The 18037-nt window shown below is 37.4% G+C and overlaps 1 protein-coding gene across 1 annotated transcript in view; it reads left to right on the top strand.

Annotated features, from left to right (window-relative positions):
* Positions 1 to 16406, top strand: part of LOC104526650 (cyclin-Y) — a gene marked incomplete at its 3' end in the record, with an annotated part of 42940 nt that extends 26534 nt beyond the window's left edge. Inside the window, exons 8-9 of the mRNA XM_029085491.1 lie at positions 11485 to 11651; positions 16244 to 16406. Coding sequence (XP_028941324.1) covers positions 11485 to 11651; positions 16244 to 16406 — 330 coding nt within the window. The remainder of the gene's footprint in view (positions 1 to 11484; positions 11652 to 16243) is intronic.
* Positions 16407 to 18037: the final 1631 nt, after the last annotated feature.

The following is an 18037-nucleotide window of genomic DNA, read 5'->3' as shown; positions in this document are numbered from 1 at the left end:
CCTGCTGGAGCTTATGTTTTGCCGTAGTCTGGCCATCCGTCGGAGAGCAATCTGATAGCCCTGTCTGCCACTTGTTCCTCCTGGGAGGGTTGCCAGAAGGCAGGAAGTGTATCTCTGGAGATCACAGTACATTTTGAACAAGATGCTACAACTGTTATCTTTCTTTCACTCACTCTAATTATTTTTAAAGAGTCCTAACCACCCTTTTTTACTGCCCAAATTATTAACGTACTCTAAGGTGTGTACTTGAATGCACTTGCTGTTTGCTTTTTTAAGTGCCATTAGCCAGGTAGAAGCAGCAGTTACAATTGACTGTATAGCAGTCTGTATGTTCAGCACAGGAGCTGAGTAAATGTGAAACTCCAGACTGTTAGATAAGCTGGTCTCCAGCAAAAAGCCAGCATTGTGTTGCTTCAGGCACTTAATTAAAATACTTCAATTAAAGCTTCCACTATTACAGTGAAACCAATTTATAATTAAACAAAAAATTTCATTTTCACACAGCCTCCAGAGCTGCCAAGAGATTTCCCATACTGATGGGTGAAAAATTAAAATATTAGATTGAAACAATTAATTGCTAATTCACATTATTTATTTATAAAATAATACCATAAGAATAAAATTAGTTTTAAGAATTGTGTTGCTGATTTAAAGTCTTGCAAATAGTGGTTTTTGTCCCAATGAGCAGCTGAACTGTGCTCTATGACCTGACTTTATGAGAAAAATAATATGCATATGCTTCTCCTTCGACCCAGGGTATTCCCAGCCTTGCTAAAACTAAGAAATACCTGTCTCATCTTCACCATCTCCTAAAGTGCAGAGGTAGCAAGTTGTATTTATGTTACTCTACTAATTGGCTAGCAAATTAAAATATGAACAGGACCATTATCCGTACCAACAGGAAAACAATACAATGTTTGCATGTCATGAGAATTAAATATTTATGCTCTGTTCTTTTTTTTCTGTAAAAACAGTCCTATTAACTAGACCTGAAGAGGAGAATGGTCCAAGTTTTCTGCTTTGCCCTGGCATGACTTTCTGAGTTTTTTGCAAGTAGGCCAAATCTAAGGCTCCTAATATACTTCTGTGTCTTTAGTAGTTTCAGAGAGGGTACATTTTGCATTTGCAATATACAGATAGGCACACATGCTAGGTCTGTATGCTATAGACTGATCAGATATGGTAATATGTAAATACATACAGTACATGAGCTGAATTATTTCTGTGAAGTTCAGAGGAGTGTGCTTTTGAAAGGTGTTACGAAGTTCATACTGTGACTGAGAGGATTTGATATATTTGATATACATTCTATATTGGGAAATTTGAAATACGTAAGAATAAACTCCTCTTATGAAAAATAGGGATTTAATTAATTCAGCCAGATTGTTGAACTGTGTTGTGAAAATTATAGTATTTGAGGAGAACTTTGTTTTCTTTGTGTTTGGAAGAAATGAGAAAGCTTTTAATTTATTTCCTTTCACTGGGATATTTTTGAGTGCTGATAAAATAACTTTTTGTTTCATGTTTCAACTGAAGTATCAATAATCTGATATTTGTTTAAAGGAAAACAAAAACACAAAAGAAAGTGATCAGAGTCCATAGAGACACTTGATTGGCAGCAGAGGTCCTTTCCAGCTGTCCCAGTATAACTCCTGATCCTTACGCAGCTAATGGAAGATGCAGGTCCCTCCGAAGACCTCAGAGTACAATGCAAAGTACTGATTATTGCCTAGTTTAACACTGTCACTCTCCATCCAGTCACCATAAGGGACTGTGAATGTGGTTGGGTGAGCAGGGCAAAGCATTGAAGCTGAGCTCCACTTCGTGTAAGAAGCTCATGAGAAGAGTTGTGTGTATCCAATATTATTGGTGCCCACCTTTGTCCTGGGCTTCAAGCATGCCCTGGGAGGTGGCTGAAGCTCACCACTTCGCCACATCTGAAGGTCTCCCAGGTGCAGAGAGAAGGTCTTTACTGTGCTGTGGATCCTGAGCCCCTTGGCAGCTGTCTATATATCAGGGTACACTCTGAAGAAGGCCAAGAGGAACAGGGGCTTTGTACCTGTGTGCGAGGCACTGGTGGGAGCAGAAGACTCAGATTCTGGTCCCTGGTTTTAGGGCTATTCTCATCTTTTGGCTGCAGTCTAACATACAACATATGAATGATTATTGGTTAATACTTGTATGTCTCTTGGTCAAGTCTTGCTTTAGGCTTGCTGGGATATGCAGTTCATAAAAAGAGAATGTTCAAGCTGGGGGTTGGGAGGGAATTTTTTTTTAAATCCCCAAGAGAAGAGGACATTCAGTCAAAGAATGGGTGTCTGTTTCCTCATGCATCTCTATGAGCTTCTGTGTGGTCAAGGAATGAATACTGATCCCGGTTTTAGACTAGAAAGTCAGTGTTGCCTAATAGTTTGAGTGCATTTTATATATTTTATAGATCTTTGTCTTAAAATGAGTAAATTAGGGGACAAACCTGGAGATGTGTGACTTTTCTCTCCATTCCAGTAGTGCTTCCTATAAATACCTACAATGGTACTTTGCAGTTCACATTTTTGTGAGTTCTGTGACTATGTTTGTTACTCTTTTTCAACATTTGGTCTCAAAAATAAAAATTAGATGAATTTTCAAGGATCATGATGATGTGATGTCCTTTTCCATCAGACCTTTGTGGAACATTTTAAATGCTCAGCTGGGCAATTGCAAAGTACAGTTATTTCTGGAGAGTCGTGGTAGGGAACTGGCTGATTGCTTAGAACAGAGCATATGGCAATTTAGTGATTGGATTAGAGCTGTAATTTGGCTATATGGGACCCACTACCAATTATAATTATTTCTGTACAAGTAACTTTTTAGTTTCAAGGCATTGTGACGCACTGAAGTTTTCTCATTAAAGAGAGAGGACTGTGTGTTTCTTTGTGATGTGTTGGGATGGAAACTGTCTTTATTAGTTATTCTGTGCTCCTGCAATTTATAATGTGGGTTACCTAGAGAGTTCATATGAAGTTTAAGTGGGAGAGGGAGGGGATGAAGTTTTTGCAAATACATGTTCATTTGTAAATGCTCATTTATGGTAATTAAAATACCAAAACTGTAATCTCCTTTCTGTCAATCAAATGAGAAGTAATTAAAGCCAATGGAGTTTTATTGGTAAAATAGAGATAGAATTTGACATAAAGCAATATAAAAAAAAGCATGAGAAAAGATAATGCTTTGTTCTTGCTGCTGCCTCAAAATTCAGAATTGTTCTAGTAATGTCAGTGACATTGCTTGGTGATTTTCCCATTTCTTTAGCATTCTGGGACTCCCACTCAGCCTCCCTGGAGGCAATGCATGGCTTCTGACCTCTCTGTGTTGCACCACAGGAAACTCCAGTACTGCAGATACAATCACTTAATAATTTAGGTTGGGAGGGACCTCTGGAGGTCGTGTCTGGTCTAGCCTCTGCTCAAAGCACAACTAGCTGGATCAGGCTGATCAAGACCTGCCCAGTTGAGTTCTGAAGTTCTCTGAGGATGGAATTTTCACAACGGCCATTTGAAACCTGCTCCATTGTTTTAGGTAAACCTAAAAAAAAAAAAAAAAAAAAAAAGAATTACAGTATTTTGAGTGCTTAGACTGCAACTCCAGTGTGATAAGAGGTATCTGTGGGATATTTGGAGGTTAATGTCAAACAGCTTCAAAATGAAGTAACAAAGAGAAACAGAACTTCTATAAGAACCTTACAGTGGGATTTTTATAAAATCTGAGTGTTCCTTTGAATTACAAAACATTTAAATGAAATTAAACACTTTCATATTTGTTATATGTCCTCTTGAAGAAAAAAATAAAAAGAGATAACCCTCCTCTAGTATTTTAACTTTTCTTTCTACTTGAGACTATCATGTAATATACAAAGTATGTTATAATGTCCTCTGAGGTGGAAAAAATGAGATGCTGCTTTGCGCTAATTAAAACTAAACTGCTGTCTTTCTTCAAAGGAATTTATGTTCTGTTGATTGGACTGTTGTGTAACCAACTCTCTGCTATCCAGGATTATGGGGAGCAAGACATCTTAGTTAACCAGGACAACATTTGATGCTGTGGTTACTATCAGGTGCTCGGGAAGTCCAGGTTGGAGTCACCCAGCTGCAAATAATCACCCCAGGGATTAATTCTGGCTCAGCAGTGGCCTTGCTGGAGCAGCATTGCTGGAGCTTGGATGCTGTTGCTGATCTGGTTAGCTTTGTGCCACGTTGCAGTTCTGTGTCTGGGTAACAAAAAACCCTGCAGGACTAGTGGTGGTAATGGATGTCTGAATGCTTCTCCATCATGCTATTGCAAGTCCTGGCAGTTAAGATCAGAGGCATCCAAACTGGTTCAACGTGGAATCATTTGGGGTCTGGCAGGTTTATGAGCTCATGATATGTGCTGAAACAAATCAGTTCTGTACCTCTGCTGGACCTGAAATGGTTTTGGAAGGCATTTAACTATATTCCTGTGGTGCTGCATCTAAGCTAATGAACACGGCCAGAGTTCACTGAACTCAAAGCCAATTTGGGATTATCTATACCCACAGGGTGGTAATTTTATTTAATTAATAGAATTAAATTATTAATTAATTATTAAATTAAATTTTAATTCAACTAAATGAATTCTTACCAAAGGCATATCACCCAATTGGTTGCGCTTATGATTAAATAATAATTTGCTGATATTCCAAGTGTAAAGGTCATTGCAAAATCTTGGTGACAGTCTGTGGGAAGAGATAGAAACTAATAATCCAATATTGCTCTTCTGAAATCTTAACTCTGTACAGTGTATCTTCTGATGTGTGCTCAGGTTATTAAAATGTCTCCAATGAGGTGCAAGTGTTGTCCATCAAAGCTTGTTAGACTGACAGTTGTATAAAACCATGTGGTTCATTCCCAGACACGGTAGATGGAGGCGTCAGACTCCTGAGATATTGAGTTCGTCAGTAAAAGTGTATTAATGAACCAATGTTCCTTAATATTTTCCAGATCAGAACTGCATTTTCATTTCAGCTAGGAACTGAATTATGTTATAAATGAGTTTTGAAGATTGTAGTGTTGTTGATGTGAACACTGAGTTATACTTGTTTGCAAGCTGGGAAAAATGCAGAATGATGTGTTGTTTGATTGAAGCCATTGAGAGCTTCTGCTAATGTCACATCAGTAGCTTTAATATTTTACTTAAATAGTCTTGTTATCATTTGATAAAAATCTATAAACATCCCGTCATAGAACTAATTGGGTTATGATAGGTGTGATAAAGATGGCTCTTGGAAGCTATTAGTGTTTGAGGAGAACTAGGTATTGAATTAAGGCAGAATAAATCTGTTGTCTTTTTGGAATTCAGCTTTTGAATGTTTAGTAAAGAAGCACTCAGAAGTTTTGCCACAGAAGCTTGCTTTCAGAAGAGGGACTGAGAAGGCTTAATTAAATTGAAGAAAAGTATAACAGCTTCAATTTGTTTTAAACTTTAGATCCATTCTTAAGGGTGGTTACAGCTGTTACAAGCAGGTGGAAGCAAATCATTATACTTATTTTAACTTATGTATTCTAGGTACTAAAAGCTGATTTTATCTTTTATTATTTCTGATTCTATAAAGGAACACCTACTGAAATAATCCAGAGCAGATGAAGTTTTCAGACTTCTGTTTAAAAAAAAAAAAAGTAGTTTCTCACATTTTCCTCTGCATTTTTTTTGTCTCTTGAGATATAAGTAAATTGCCAGTATTCTGAGATGCAAGTATTCTTTTCTACAGTGAGCTTTTAAAATTCAGCTTTATTATGTGACTACAGCAGCTAGTCCTAAAGAAAATGTTTTGCTTTTGAAATAAAGACAGTGAAATTCTTTACAACACACAAATATACTGAACTGCATAGTACACACAGAATCTCAAGTCTGTCTGATACAAACCCCATATTTAAGAAAATGATCCCTGTGTTTAAGACACTATTCAATGTACAGATGTAATTGTATACAAATGGCATTTCCATATGTCACATTTACCATTACAGCGTCAATGTTTACAATTATTTTTTTTCTTTAACCTAAGTTTTCAGACTTCTGTTTATTTTTTCTTTCTTTTTTTTCTTTCTTTTCTTTTTTTTTTCTTTTTTTTTTTTTTTAATGAGGTGAAGTATGCCTGCCTGCTTGTGGGAAGACTCGCTTGCTTTTGCCAGTAAAAGCAGGTGGTGTTCTCCCACCAGCGACAAGTTTGTTTGGGATGAGTAGAGTAGTGACTAACCACCCACCATCCTTCCTCTTCAAAGGAGCTGAGAGCCACCTGGCCCTTCTCCAAAAGTCTGCACTGATTCAGCACATCTTTGCAGCAGCCAGAAGCATCCCCCTTCAGCAGTACAGGCTGCTGAGTGCATGGCAGATTCTACCTCTCTTTTTTATTCTGATGTCCGATCAAAGTCAAATTCTTGGTGCTTGGGCTGTTACTATGGCCTGGGCCTAATATATTGAAATACTTGAGATGAAAAACAATGATAGAGTGCTCCATTTGTCAGGAATAACGAACTTCCTTACATTTGCATAGGAGACAGAGCTCACTTGGTTCTGTGTATGTGTGTACTGCTGTTATGAGGATACTCTATACCAGTAGGGCAAGGGCTCAAGTATGTACCAGCCTGAATTTCACTATCAGCAGAGTCACCTGCTTCTCTCCAAACTAGAGCTAGAACAAAGACTGCGTGTGTAACTGATTGGAAATTAGAGAACTACACTCATGACAGCACAGGCGTATCTTTGGGAGAAAAGTCCTAGATTACAGTGAACTCCCTTATTAGCTGAAGATCTTGATAAAGTTTTACAAATGTTTGCTGCAAGAAGTAGTCTTGTTCTTTTTCCGTCTTCTATTACTTGAACATATACGCTTAAAACCCAAAACCAAGCCAGGAAGGCCACAGCAAGTGAACAAAACAAAATTTTCTCTTTTAAAGCATTTTCAAGAAAGGAGCCAGAAGCCACACTAAGCACCTTTCTGCTGATGAGATATTTATCATCCTCAGTTTTATCAGAAGATGATACAGAGTCTCACCGCAGCAAACCGTGTGTCTGGAATTAAGCCCAAGTTTATCACTGAGGACTCAAGAGTGATTATTCATATCCCCTTCAACATGCTATTGGAAGATGCTCAGATATGGCAATGAAGGTGGTATAAGAATAATGTCTTATTAAAGTCTTTCTTAATTTTTAAAGCTGATTTTTCAAATAGGTGCTGTTGGGAAGGTAGTAGCAAGTTTGTGCTCCCTTTTTACTTAGGTATAGGTCTGTCTGCTCAAGGTATAAATTCATCGGTTATGAATTACTCTCCTTTATGTCTTTCCTTGCAATATTCTTACGAGTTTACTTTTTCTTCTCTGAATGCCTTTGAATTTGAGCCCACAACATAATCTTTACTTGGTTTTCTTTCTTTTTTTCTTTTTTCTCTCTTTCTTTCTAAGCTAGAGCTGCACTTAAGATACTATTTTCTGAATTTTTTTGTATGCTTTATGTACCTATAGATGTGGAGCATTCATTCAAAACCTACTAAAACTGCATGTGGGAAGTGGAAATTTAAGAGGTTTAACAGTAAAGGGTCAAATTCAGCACTGACTTGAAGTAAATGAGGTTAATTTTCTGATTTAAGAGTGGTATGATATTATGGCCTCTGTATGCTTTCTGCGTCCGAAGCTCCCTGCACTAGCATGATGTTTTGCTTTAAAGTCTTCCACTTCCCGGAGACAACTCCAGAGAATGCTGTTTGTTTGTAATTCAAGGAGCAGTTTTGCTTGCTAAGTTGAACAAGTTTGTGTAATAGAGCATGTAAGGGGTCAGGCTGCCTGGAAAGCAAAAGGCAGCCTTTTAAACACAACCATCAGTGGTGCAGGCTCTGGTGAGATCCATGTGCCACCTTTTTACTGAGCTTTGTGTTTCTGTGGTTTTATAAGGGCTGTTGGACCACTGTGAGTCCTCTGAGTCTCCACCACTGTTGCCACCTCACCCACTTACACACTTTTCTTTCGATTTCTGTCTTGAACCCTTAGAGTGACCATATGCTTATTTTTAGGGACTTAATTTTCATTTTTTTTCCAAGCATTTAAACTGTGCTGTTTATTTTGGATTCATACACCACTTGGAAAGTCTTCATAGGCAAAACTCCCAGTACCAAAATTTATACATCAAAATTGTTTCAGAGTGATGCTCTAACTAAAACGTCAAAACTCTGTTTTTAATAATGGACTTGACACAGACTATGGAATTTATAATTTTGTACTTAAATAATGTTTTGCCTTCCTTATGAAGGAAAATATATTTTTGAACAATTAGTGATATTTTTTTTTACAGTGTTGTAAGGTAATGTTATGGTTTTCTTTGGTGTTAGGATGGCAGGCAGGGGCAAATCATTAATAAAGAAGAAATGTTGTATTCAAGAGTCTAGCATCTGGCCTTTAGAAGAATTCAGCTTTAGTTTTATGATATCTTGCTACCTATACGTTACTTATTTTTTAAGAAAAAAAAAAAAGAAAAAGCATAAGTTTCATCTGTGAGTTTCATGTTGTAAATATTCTGACTTTATAACTTTGTTTCTGCAGAGATTTTTTAATGTTTATTATATCTGTCTTTTTGTGCCAAATGACGTAGATTTGAGCTCAACAAAGTGTCTAAACCAAGATTAAGGCTAATTCCTCATTAACCCAGGAAAAATAGAGAACCTTTTGGGGAGTGAGAAAGCCAAAGGTCTTTAACTGAGACTTGCTTTTTGGTTTTTTTTTGTTTGTTTGTTTGTTTGTTTTGTTTGTTTGGGTTGGGTTTTTTGTTTGTTTTTTTTTCATTTGACCACTCTGTAATATCCAACATACTGTTACTATTCAGATTTTTTTTTAATATTCTATAATTTCAAAAATTAATTGAAACGATTTTGGCATTGGTAGTATCAATGAAATGATACTTTTCCAAATAAGATTTCTATATGTCTACCATTTTGTATGTGTGCTCCTTTTTTATTTATTTGAAGGTACAGATATTCCAAAACTTGGGATAAATATTTTCTAAATGTTTTGTGGGTTTTAGTAATTATCTATAAATCAGTCATAATCCCTCTTAAAAAAAAATAAATTGGTAAGTAAAAAAATTCAACAATATTTAAAAATATATGTATCTTAAAAGAATGTTTTCAGTTTTCTTAGCAGCCGTGTGTTTCTTCTGTCAGAGCAGAAGTAAATTTCCTTCAGCATCTGTAAATGTAGACTCTTGTAAGAGTACTAGCAACCTAAATAACCACCTAATTGCTTTTTATCATGGTGAAATGAATTATTATCAATTGAATAATATTTTCTCCTAATGCAAGACCTTTCCAGAAGTACAGCTCACTGAATGAACTCTGTGTGCTTGTATGAGTGCAAATCCTTATAGAAAATCATAAATAAGCTGTTCTGGGTTTTAAAGTTTCCCCCCCTGTGCCCCACCTTTCCCCTTCTCCTCAAATCTTTACCAGCACGTATCCTACATTGAATTTTTGGATATATTAGCTATTCTTTGGCTATTATTTGATTAGGTGCTAATAAACATTAACTTAGTCAAACTGCAGGAAATTTATTATGTCTGCTCAGCTAGTATATGAACTGTTTAAATGTGGATTGCAGAAATGCTCACTGTTGTTCACCTCACATGTAACTATTCATAATCCCTGTGCCTAACAGGGGTAGAGTAAGGGGGCACCCACATCACCTACAACTAGTATTTCTTAAAACATGTTTTGCTTATCAGTTGGTTATTATTAAAGTAATTGAGCTGCTGTTATCGATAGCAGGTGGCTATTCACTAGCATGTTGACCCATGGATTCCTCATGTATTCACCTATAACTCCCTGGCTGGAGCATCAGTTAGAGGGGGGCAACCTGGCTCTGTGCTTGGAAACAGAGGGTCATACTGCATTTTTGCTTAATATTTTGCCAATTAACGGGGGTCGACAAAAAAGACACTGGCACCAACCAAAAGAGTAAGCTCATTTTACTGATTATCTTCAAATAATCCAGAAAGGAAATAATGCAGTGAGCAATCGGAATAAGCTGAGCGTAGTGCTAACCAACAACACAAAGTTAGGCAATGAGTCTAATCATTACTATATAGTTAGCAACAGCGATTAAGGAAGATGCATCACCAATTGCCCAAATACTTATCGTCATCCGCACCCTGTACATCGTCTGGGGAGCCCTGTCACAGCGAAGGATTTGGAGAACCTCTCCTCAGCAATTAGGAAGTCCTGCATAGTGTGACATCCCGCAGATGAGGCCATCATCTTTGCTGTGAGAGGGTCCTGCTCTTACACAAACTAACAAACATTATGCAGACATAAAGGCACGGTAACATCTGGTGGGTAAGTTTCGCTTCACATGGCCACATCCTGAATTTGGCCAGGATCCGAGATACGTCTGAGAAGGTACTATTTTGGTATTCTGCACCTGGCTTTGAATTGTAGGAGTAAAAGTCTCACAATTTGATACAGGCTGGGAAGAGAATCTCTCAGTCTCATTTCATGCTGCTGTAGTACAGGTTGGGAAGTTCACTCAAAACTCAGCTTTAAGGCTTATCATTTAAGCCTTTGTATATCAACTGCACACCCCCCCTCACCCTCAGCAGCTTTTTGGTAGGTGTTCAGAAAGTCCCTCCAGGGTCTCTTGTTTCATCAGATGCGTGTATATAATCCTGTAGAGCCTTTGTAAATAGTAGCCACCACCCTCTTGGATGAGGTGTGGGTGATACAAGCTCTGTTGATGCTTGCCTGTGTCGGTGGCCTTGGGCAGTTTTGGCCAGACAGTGGTGTCCTGAGTTTATCAGTTCTTGTAGGTCCAACAGGTTTACTGTTACTCATCTCCAGAGCTTGTTGATCAGGAGATACTGTTATGAATTACCTTCTTAGCACATACTTTTCTCCTCTGTTCAGCTTGCTGTTTCTGTGGCAGCTGTTCCTCCATCCATCCTGTCCGTGCCTATAGACCTCTTCACACAGGCTTGCCAGAGGGGCCCTGCGTGTCATTATGCCATATCTGATAACTGATTGCCTGTAAATTACAACTGTAGTTGCTTGTATGGTAGCTAGTAACTATTATTGGTAGCATACCCTTGCTTTCCTCATTAGTAATTAGCATTTTATTTATTTACATTATTATTTTAATAATTTATTTAAGCTATCATTTCAATTCATTCCAACATGTGACTATATTAGCAACAGTTACAGATAGAAAAATAACAGTTTTGTTTCTGGTACTATGATGAGAAGGCAAAGGCCAACTAAAATATAAATTTGTCGCATCCAGTCTTGTACTTGGCATAAATGTATTTATTTAAACCTACTGTTTTTATAGAAGAATCTTCTTGAGAGCAGATTACTGTTTTAAAGTTGCTGTAATGGGATTATGAGAATAATTTTCTTTTTCAAGTCTTACTTAATAGCAAAATAGATTAAGTCTTGATTTTAATGTGTTTCCACAGGTATATCTTGAAAGACTTTTAACTTATGCAGAGATAGATATTTGTCCAGCAAACTGGAAGCGAATTGTGCTGGGTGCAATTCTACTGGCATCCAAAGTTTGGGACGATCAGGCAGTGTGGAACGTGGATTACTGCCAGATCCTGAAAGATATCACAGTTGAAGACATGTGAGTGCAGTATGTTTACCTCTGTCAATGAATGCCAAGATTTTTGTGTATGAGGGGCACGGGGAGTTCTCTCATAAATTACATAGTTTGTACATCTGCATTGTATCTCAACATGATGAATGTTTATAGATGGTGTGAGGTCTACTTAAGGGTTGTTTAGATAGAAGACATGAATTATTTTTGTTTTCTTATTGAAGTGTATTTATTTTACCCCTGGATGTTCATGCATAGCGATGAAAACAGACCTGCAGAATATTTAAATGTATGACTTGACAAAAAAACCCTCATCCAGCAAGCCTGCATATATTCAGTTAATTTACTGTCATGCTAGTTCTCCATACAGACAGCAGACCAACATGTAGGGCAAGAAAAAAAATAGTTGGGATCCTAATGATCCTTAGGTGATCACCCACTTATTTATTGCCATTATTCAAAATTAGTGCTTTTGATGTTTTGGGGTTTTTTTTTCCCTCCCATGTATCCTGGTGAGTTCAGTTCCAAGATGTTAAAAATCTAGTACTTTAACATGCAAAGAGAGATTTCCATTTTTCCATTTTTTTAAATCTGATGGCATTCATAAGAAGTGCCTGTTGTAGCAGAACAGAGAGTTGTGATATATGGCTGGATACTCCTAGTCATATTAAGAGTGTATTGCAACATTAATAAAAGGAACTGTAGTAAGAATAAACACAATTAAGATCTTCATGTTTACAAATATTAAAATTAATGCTCATTTCACTAAGTAGTCAAGCACTTGTCTTGTTTAGTTGGTTAGCAAGTATTACATATATTGGCTGAAGTGCTTAGGGTTGGTATCATCTGTACGCTCAGACTGAGTCACATACCACACACACTTCTGCAGGTGCCCTCACCTGAGCTGGCATCCATGGTACTGGAAGGGCTGCAGGTGGAGTTGATGCTGGGATAGTGCTGGGGGGGCTGGGTGCCTCAACAGGCCACTATGGCTTGTGACCTTTTCAGTCTACTGGTGCACCCCTTTTTTTTACAAGAACTAATAATAATAATATAATTATTAAAAATAAGTTTCAATACAGTATTTCTGTGTTTCAGAGCTCTTTTAAGCAGAGCTAAGCATCTGTAATGAGAAGTATATAGACTTGTTGCTGCATTAACTCTCTTAAGTCAGGATGGCAACCACTGAAGAGAATAGGTTGTGGAGAAGCACTCTGAGAAGATGGAAGTAGATGGGAAGAAATGTTTATACAAACAGAATGTTTCTTGAATCTTAGCTTGCAATCTCATAGGAGTGAAAGGACAAGTGTTTTTGCTAAAGCACCTCTAATTTAGTTTCTTAATAGTTCACTGTTTGCCAGATTTATAGCTAGTCTAAAAGTGATCTGTAAGGGAAAGGTTGAATGTTAGGGATCAGCTGATGGTTTTAAATTAAGCATGCTTATATGCTGCTAGATAAGACTTATAAATTGTAAGTAGCTGTCATTGTTCAAGTATTATAGAAGTTATCTCTTAATCCTGTATTCTCAAGCGATTTGTAATAAGGTGGGTTTTTTTCCCTGAGTCAAAGTGAAAACCACAAAGCTTGTATTGCTGTGGTATGCTGTAGGTACTTTCATTTCTTTTGGGGAAAACTCTCATTTCAAAGTAGAGGTGGGAAATACCCCATAATGCCATTTCAGTATCTGTTTTAAAATATGTAAGCTACTTTTAAGGGTGGCTAATGATACTTCTTTTCCAACATAACACAGACAGAATGAGATTTTCAAAATAAAAGGGAGGGTAGCAGGGGACAAGAAGCTAAAATCTAGCTCTTCACATTTCTATGTGCAATATTATTCCACACAGAACAATTTGTTAGTGCTTCCTTGACTGTTCTTGAGTGTTTCCTGAGTGATTTTGCTAAGCTACTTTTCCCTTGATCCTTTTCTCATGGTTTTGGGTATTCAGTGGCAGTGAGCCTCCCTCCATTCAGTCATCCTCCAAGGCAAATCTGGGAGCTTTTAAAGTATTTCTGAGGCTAGGATGTGAGCTGAAGTAGCTTGCTGAACAGCTTGAAGCAGACTGACAGGTTTGATTGTACTATATGACAGTATTCATCAGGAATGGTTATAAGTATGAGTTCTGAAATTGCTGATTCTCAGGGCTTTTTTTGAAGGCAGGTGATGAGATATACTGTGATGGTATGAAAGGAAACAAAAAAAGAGGTTATTGTTTTTGACAAACACATGTGATGGTGCTACTGTTAGGAGTTGCATTTGAGCTGTGTAACACCATTACTCACGTGGCAGACCCGTGTTCCTGTGCTAACATCAACCCTTGTTCTGCACTGCACATTCCCCAGTCCAAACTGTGATGAGTCCTTGTCCTCAAGGTTCTTAGCTTCTTAACCTTTTCTTGAAGGTTTTAGAGATCTCACAAACTGAAAAACCAGAAGCCTTTTGGGGAGCCTTTGCTCTCTCTGTGGTACCTGGTGATCTGGCTCATGGGCTTTGTGTTTGGGGCTCCTTGTCAGTCCTTCTCCAGCAAAGAATTTGGTGCTTGTTGACCTTATGTTTATATTCCTGCTGCCAGTTTTTCTATTTTTTTTTTTTTTTCCTTCCTTTCCCTAGTGTGGTGGGGTTTTTTTTCTTTTTTGTTTTTCAGGTAGTTGGGACAGTACAGTATTATGATTGTGAAGTGCCTAGGTCTGTACAAGATGAGGGCTTTCACTGTTTGTATTAATAAGGCAGAAAAACTCTTAGGTCAAAATCTTCAACTACTGTGAATTATTCAGCATAAGTGTATCTTGCAAAACATGCAAGACCTTTCTGAGTTTTCTAAGTCACCAGCAGTACACTGAACTCCACCTGAAAGCTGACAGAGGACTTGGGAGGACTGAACTGTAGTATGTGTCCGTAGTCATGTGTGTAGCGTTATCTTGAGTATCTTTGTGAATTTGGTGAGCAGCCAGAGGAAAGCATTCCAGACACTAAAGCAGTCTGATGCAGATGTACTGGGGAAGAGTATGGTGGTTAGTAATATTGCATTAGTTCAATCCAGAATATCTGCATTTTTTTTTGCTTTTTCTCAGCTGTAGTTAGTCTGCTGGTCTAACCTTCAAATCTGGGAACTAGGGGATAGTAAAAATCTGAGGCTATGTATTGTTCTTAAAGGTTTGGAGATGCTCTTCAAAAAAACAGCCAATGTCTTTCTCAATTAAAATAGGCTTTATATTATCCATTAATACAGACCTTTAGGCTTTGCTTGCAGAAAGTAAAATCTTGGCAGTATAAAGGACATGTGAAGATAATACTCTGTATTTATTGATAGACAGCTTAAAATGTAAATTTTTAAATTTGAATTTGTTTTAAAGTTATAGTCTTTAACAGCATGAATTCATGCCAAAGAGTCCATATCCAGCTTTTAGATGGTCTTTTAATGTTAATTAATATTCATCATTATGTAATAATAGAATTTTGGAAAAGAGTGTGAAGGTAAGGAAAGACAATGATTATGATGTAACAGTGATTTAAGAGTAAAAAGTGAGAAGAAGAAAAATTATTTGGTGTTGAAAACTATTGTACCAGTACTTTTTATCCTCAGATCCTTCCTCTTCTATTGCCAACTGCCTGCACATTCCTTGCACACTTACACTGCAGTCAAAATGTAACTTAAATGCAATACCATGGCCAGTCACTTCCTGCTGGTAACACAGCTGCACAGTCGATACACTCTCAGCAAACATGTACAGCTTTTACCACCCATTTGTTTTTTTATTTCTCTTATCTTGAAGTCACTGTTTTGAATATATCAGTTGTCCCTGCCTAATTATTATGTAGGATATCTAGCCACCATGCAGTTTATGAAAATTTCCACTCCTTAATTTTGTTGATTTACTTATTTCTTAACATATTTTTTAATGTACTGCTGTAGGTGATAATGTATTGCCATACCAAAGTTGTCACGGGGTAGGAGCTCAAAAAGGACTGCTGTTCCTATCAGGTATTTTGACAAACACATTAATTTTAGGTACTGAAAAACAATTATCACCACTATGAATTTTGACTGCACATCCTAGGGAAAAATTTCTTCATTCTGTTCATAAAGAAAGATAAAACAGTATGCTGAAAAATTCAGAATTCCCATGACTAGTTTTAAATAATTGATTATGAGAGCCTGAAGAGAGTAAATAAGTTCTCCAGTAATTTAGGTACCAGAGTAGTTTGCAGCATTTATGAGAGATGCCTGACAAATTTAGGGCATGTCGGTGTTTGGTGTTGGCATAGCTGTGTGTGCAGATCCACCTAGTGGAGGTACATTGGAAACTACAAGAAATTTTTTCTCCTGCTAGCTTTTCTTTCCCAGAGTGTATTAGCTAAGCTGAGAAAGGTGCCCTTCCTCTAGCAAAAGTTTGTGTCTGGGTTTGATTGGCATCACAGTAGCAGCTGCAGGGTGCAGCATCTTTCATATTGCTCGTTGGCGTACGTATGCCGATAAAACATCACAAATTAGGCTAGGATAATTGCATTTGGCAAGAATGAGAAATTAACTTGGTTTATACCATTTGCAATTTAAAGTAAATTACATTCAGAATGCACAATCTGAAATATGTTTTCACATTTATCTTCTTTCTACAGGAATGAGCTGGAACGCCAGTTTCTTGAGCTGTTGCAGTTCAATATTAATGTTCCCTCCAGTGTTTATGCCAAGTATTATTTTGATTTGCGTTCCCTGGCAGAAGCAAATAACCTGAGTTTTCCTTTGGAGCCCCTCAGCAGGGACAGGGCATATAAACTTGAGGTAAGACACTTTCTTTTTAAATTGCTCAGAGTTGAATATATATGGGAATTTGATTTTTTTTTTTTTGCCTTATTTCTCCCTTTCCCATCTCTTCCCAAATATTTCCATCAAATGTTAGAGTATCATGTGCCCCAGTTTCTCTTAACTGTTTTGTTTGTGCTTTAAGTATTCATGGACGTGAGGACAGCTTTTTGGCTTGGATTTGCTTCATACCTTATCTTACTTTCCATCTCTTTTTCAGTTCCAGTTGTCTGAATTGGCCTTGTGAAAGTGCCCACAAGTTACTGTGCGCAGTCTGGTTTTGTGTGTTCATTTGGTTTCTTAAAACTGATTATCCACCTTAAAGGACAGAGTATTAATAAGTATTGCCGAAAATAACTATTCCATGTGCTTGTTATCTGCTACTGCTCCACTTCACCTGGATCCAAGTCTGTTATCTCCTGTAGTGTTTTTCTCAGTAATAAGAAAACAGAAATGAGCGCACGTCTTCACTGAATAAATCATGAATGCTTATGAGACCTGAATATACCATGTGCAGAAGCACTATGCCAGGTGGTCTGGACCTGTGAAATGCAGGACACTATGAATTCCCACAGACACGGGAAGCATTTCGAATCATCAGCCAATTATGGGTACTTTGCAAGGCTGATAACTATTTTTCCTGAGCTTTCTGATACGAATTTTTTCAAATAAGAGTATTATTGAATGAGTGTGTACACATTTTGTTACTCATTTTGAAATTTGTCGTTAGACACCAGCTGCTTTTAACATCACGTGTCTTTACCTGTATAACACCTTTGCACTGGAGGTTTGCCTGGGGGTGAGAGTGAGCTTTGCATGTTCTGAAACTCCTAGTGCTCCTGTAAAACAGGCAGGCAGTACTATACTCATGTTTGTGGGGAGAAATGGTGCATGGGAAGGTTAATTGACTTGTTTGTGACTGTAGTGGGAACAGAAAGTGGTGAAGGAATCAAAGCAGATTTCACTAAAGTTGTGTTTCTCATTCTTTCTAATTATTCTCTCTAAATTTTGCAGATAGCTCTAATAAGAATGTTAATTCTTAATTCCGATTTTTGGAGTGTGATGTAAATTGGCATCAGATTTTGTTTCTATTGAAAATAATTTTAAAAAATTAAAATTCATTGGGATTCTAATCTTAAATGAAAAGAGGTAGTTTACTAAGACATTAGACGATGAGTCTTGATAATGTTTCCCGATACTGTCAGTCTATATTGCACCCAGTGTATAACAGTGGGTTACAAATGAAGGTAATAACGGTAGTTCCAAAAACCTTAGAAGAAAATAAAATTGGAAAAGACTGTAAATAGCCAGAGAATGCTGGTGGTTCTTCTGTACTAACTAAAGAGAAGGCATGTTTTAAAAGAAATAATAGACTATTTTTTAAAATAAATCTGTATTATTCCAAATTTCCCCATGTTGGGGATGCTTTGTGCTGCTAGCAGAAGTTGGCTGTAAAGTAACCCTGCTAGCCAAAGAGGATGTCTTCAGGGAAGAGGAGGAGTATCTGCTGTGAAACCAACTTGGTCTACCTGGCCAGGAGGGGGACACAATGGGAACTGCCTTGTTCCCTGGCAATACTTTGTTGTCATAGAATCATAGAATCATAGAAT

Source organism: Antrostomus carolinensis, unplaced genomic scaffold (genome assembly GCF_000700745.2).
Source record: "Antrostomus carolinensis isolate BGI_N321 unplaced genomic scaffold, ASM70074v2 scaffold3216, whole genome shotgun sequence".
Lineage (NCBI taxonomy): Eukaryota > Metazoa > Chordata > Aves > Caprimulgiformes > Caprimulgidae > Antrostomus > Antrostomus carolinensis.
Note: the sequence above shows the minus strand (reverse complement) of the source record. Positions and strands in the feature narration are given on the sequence as shown.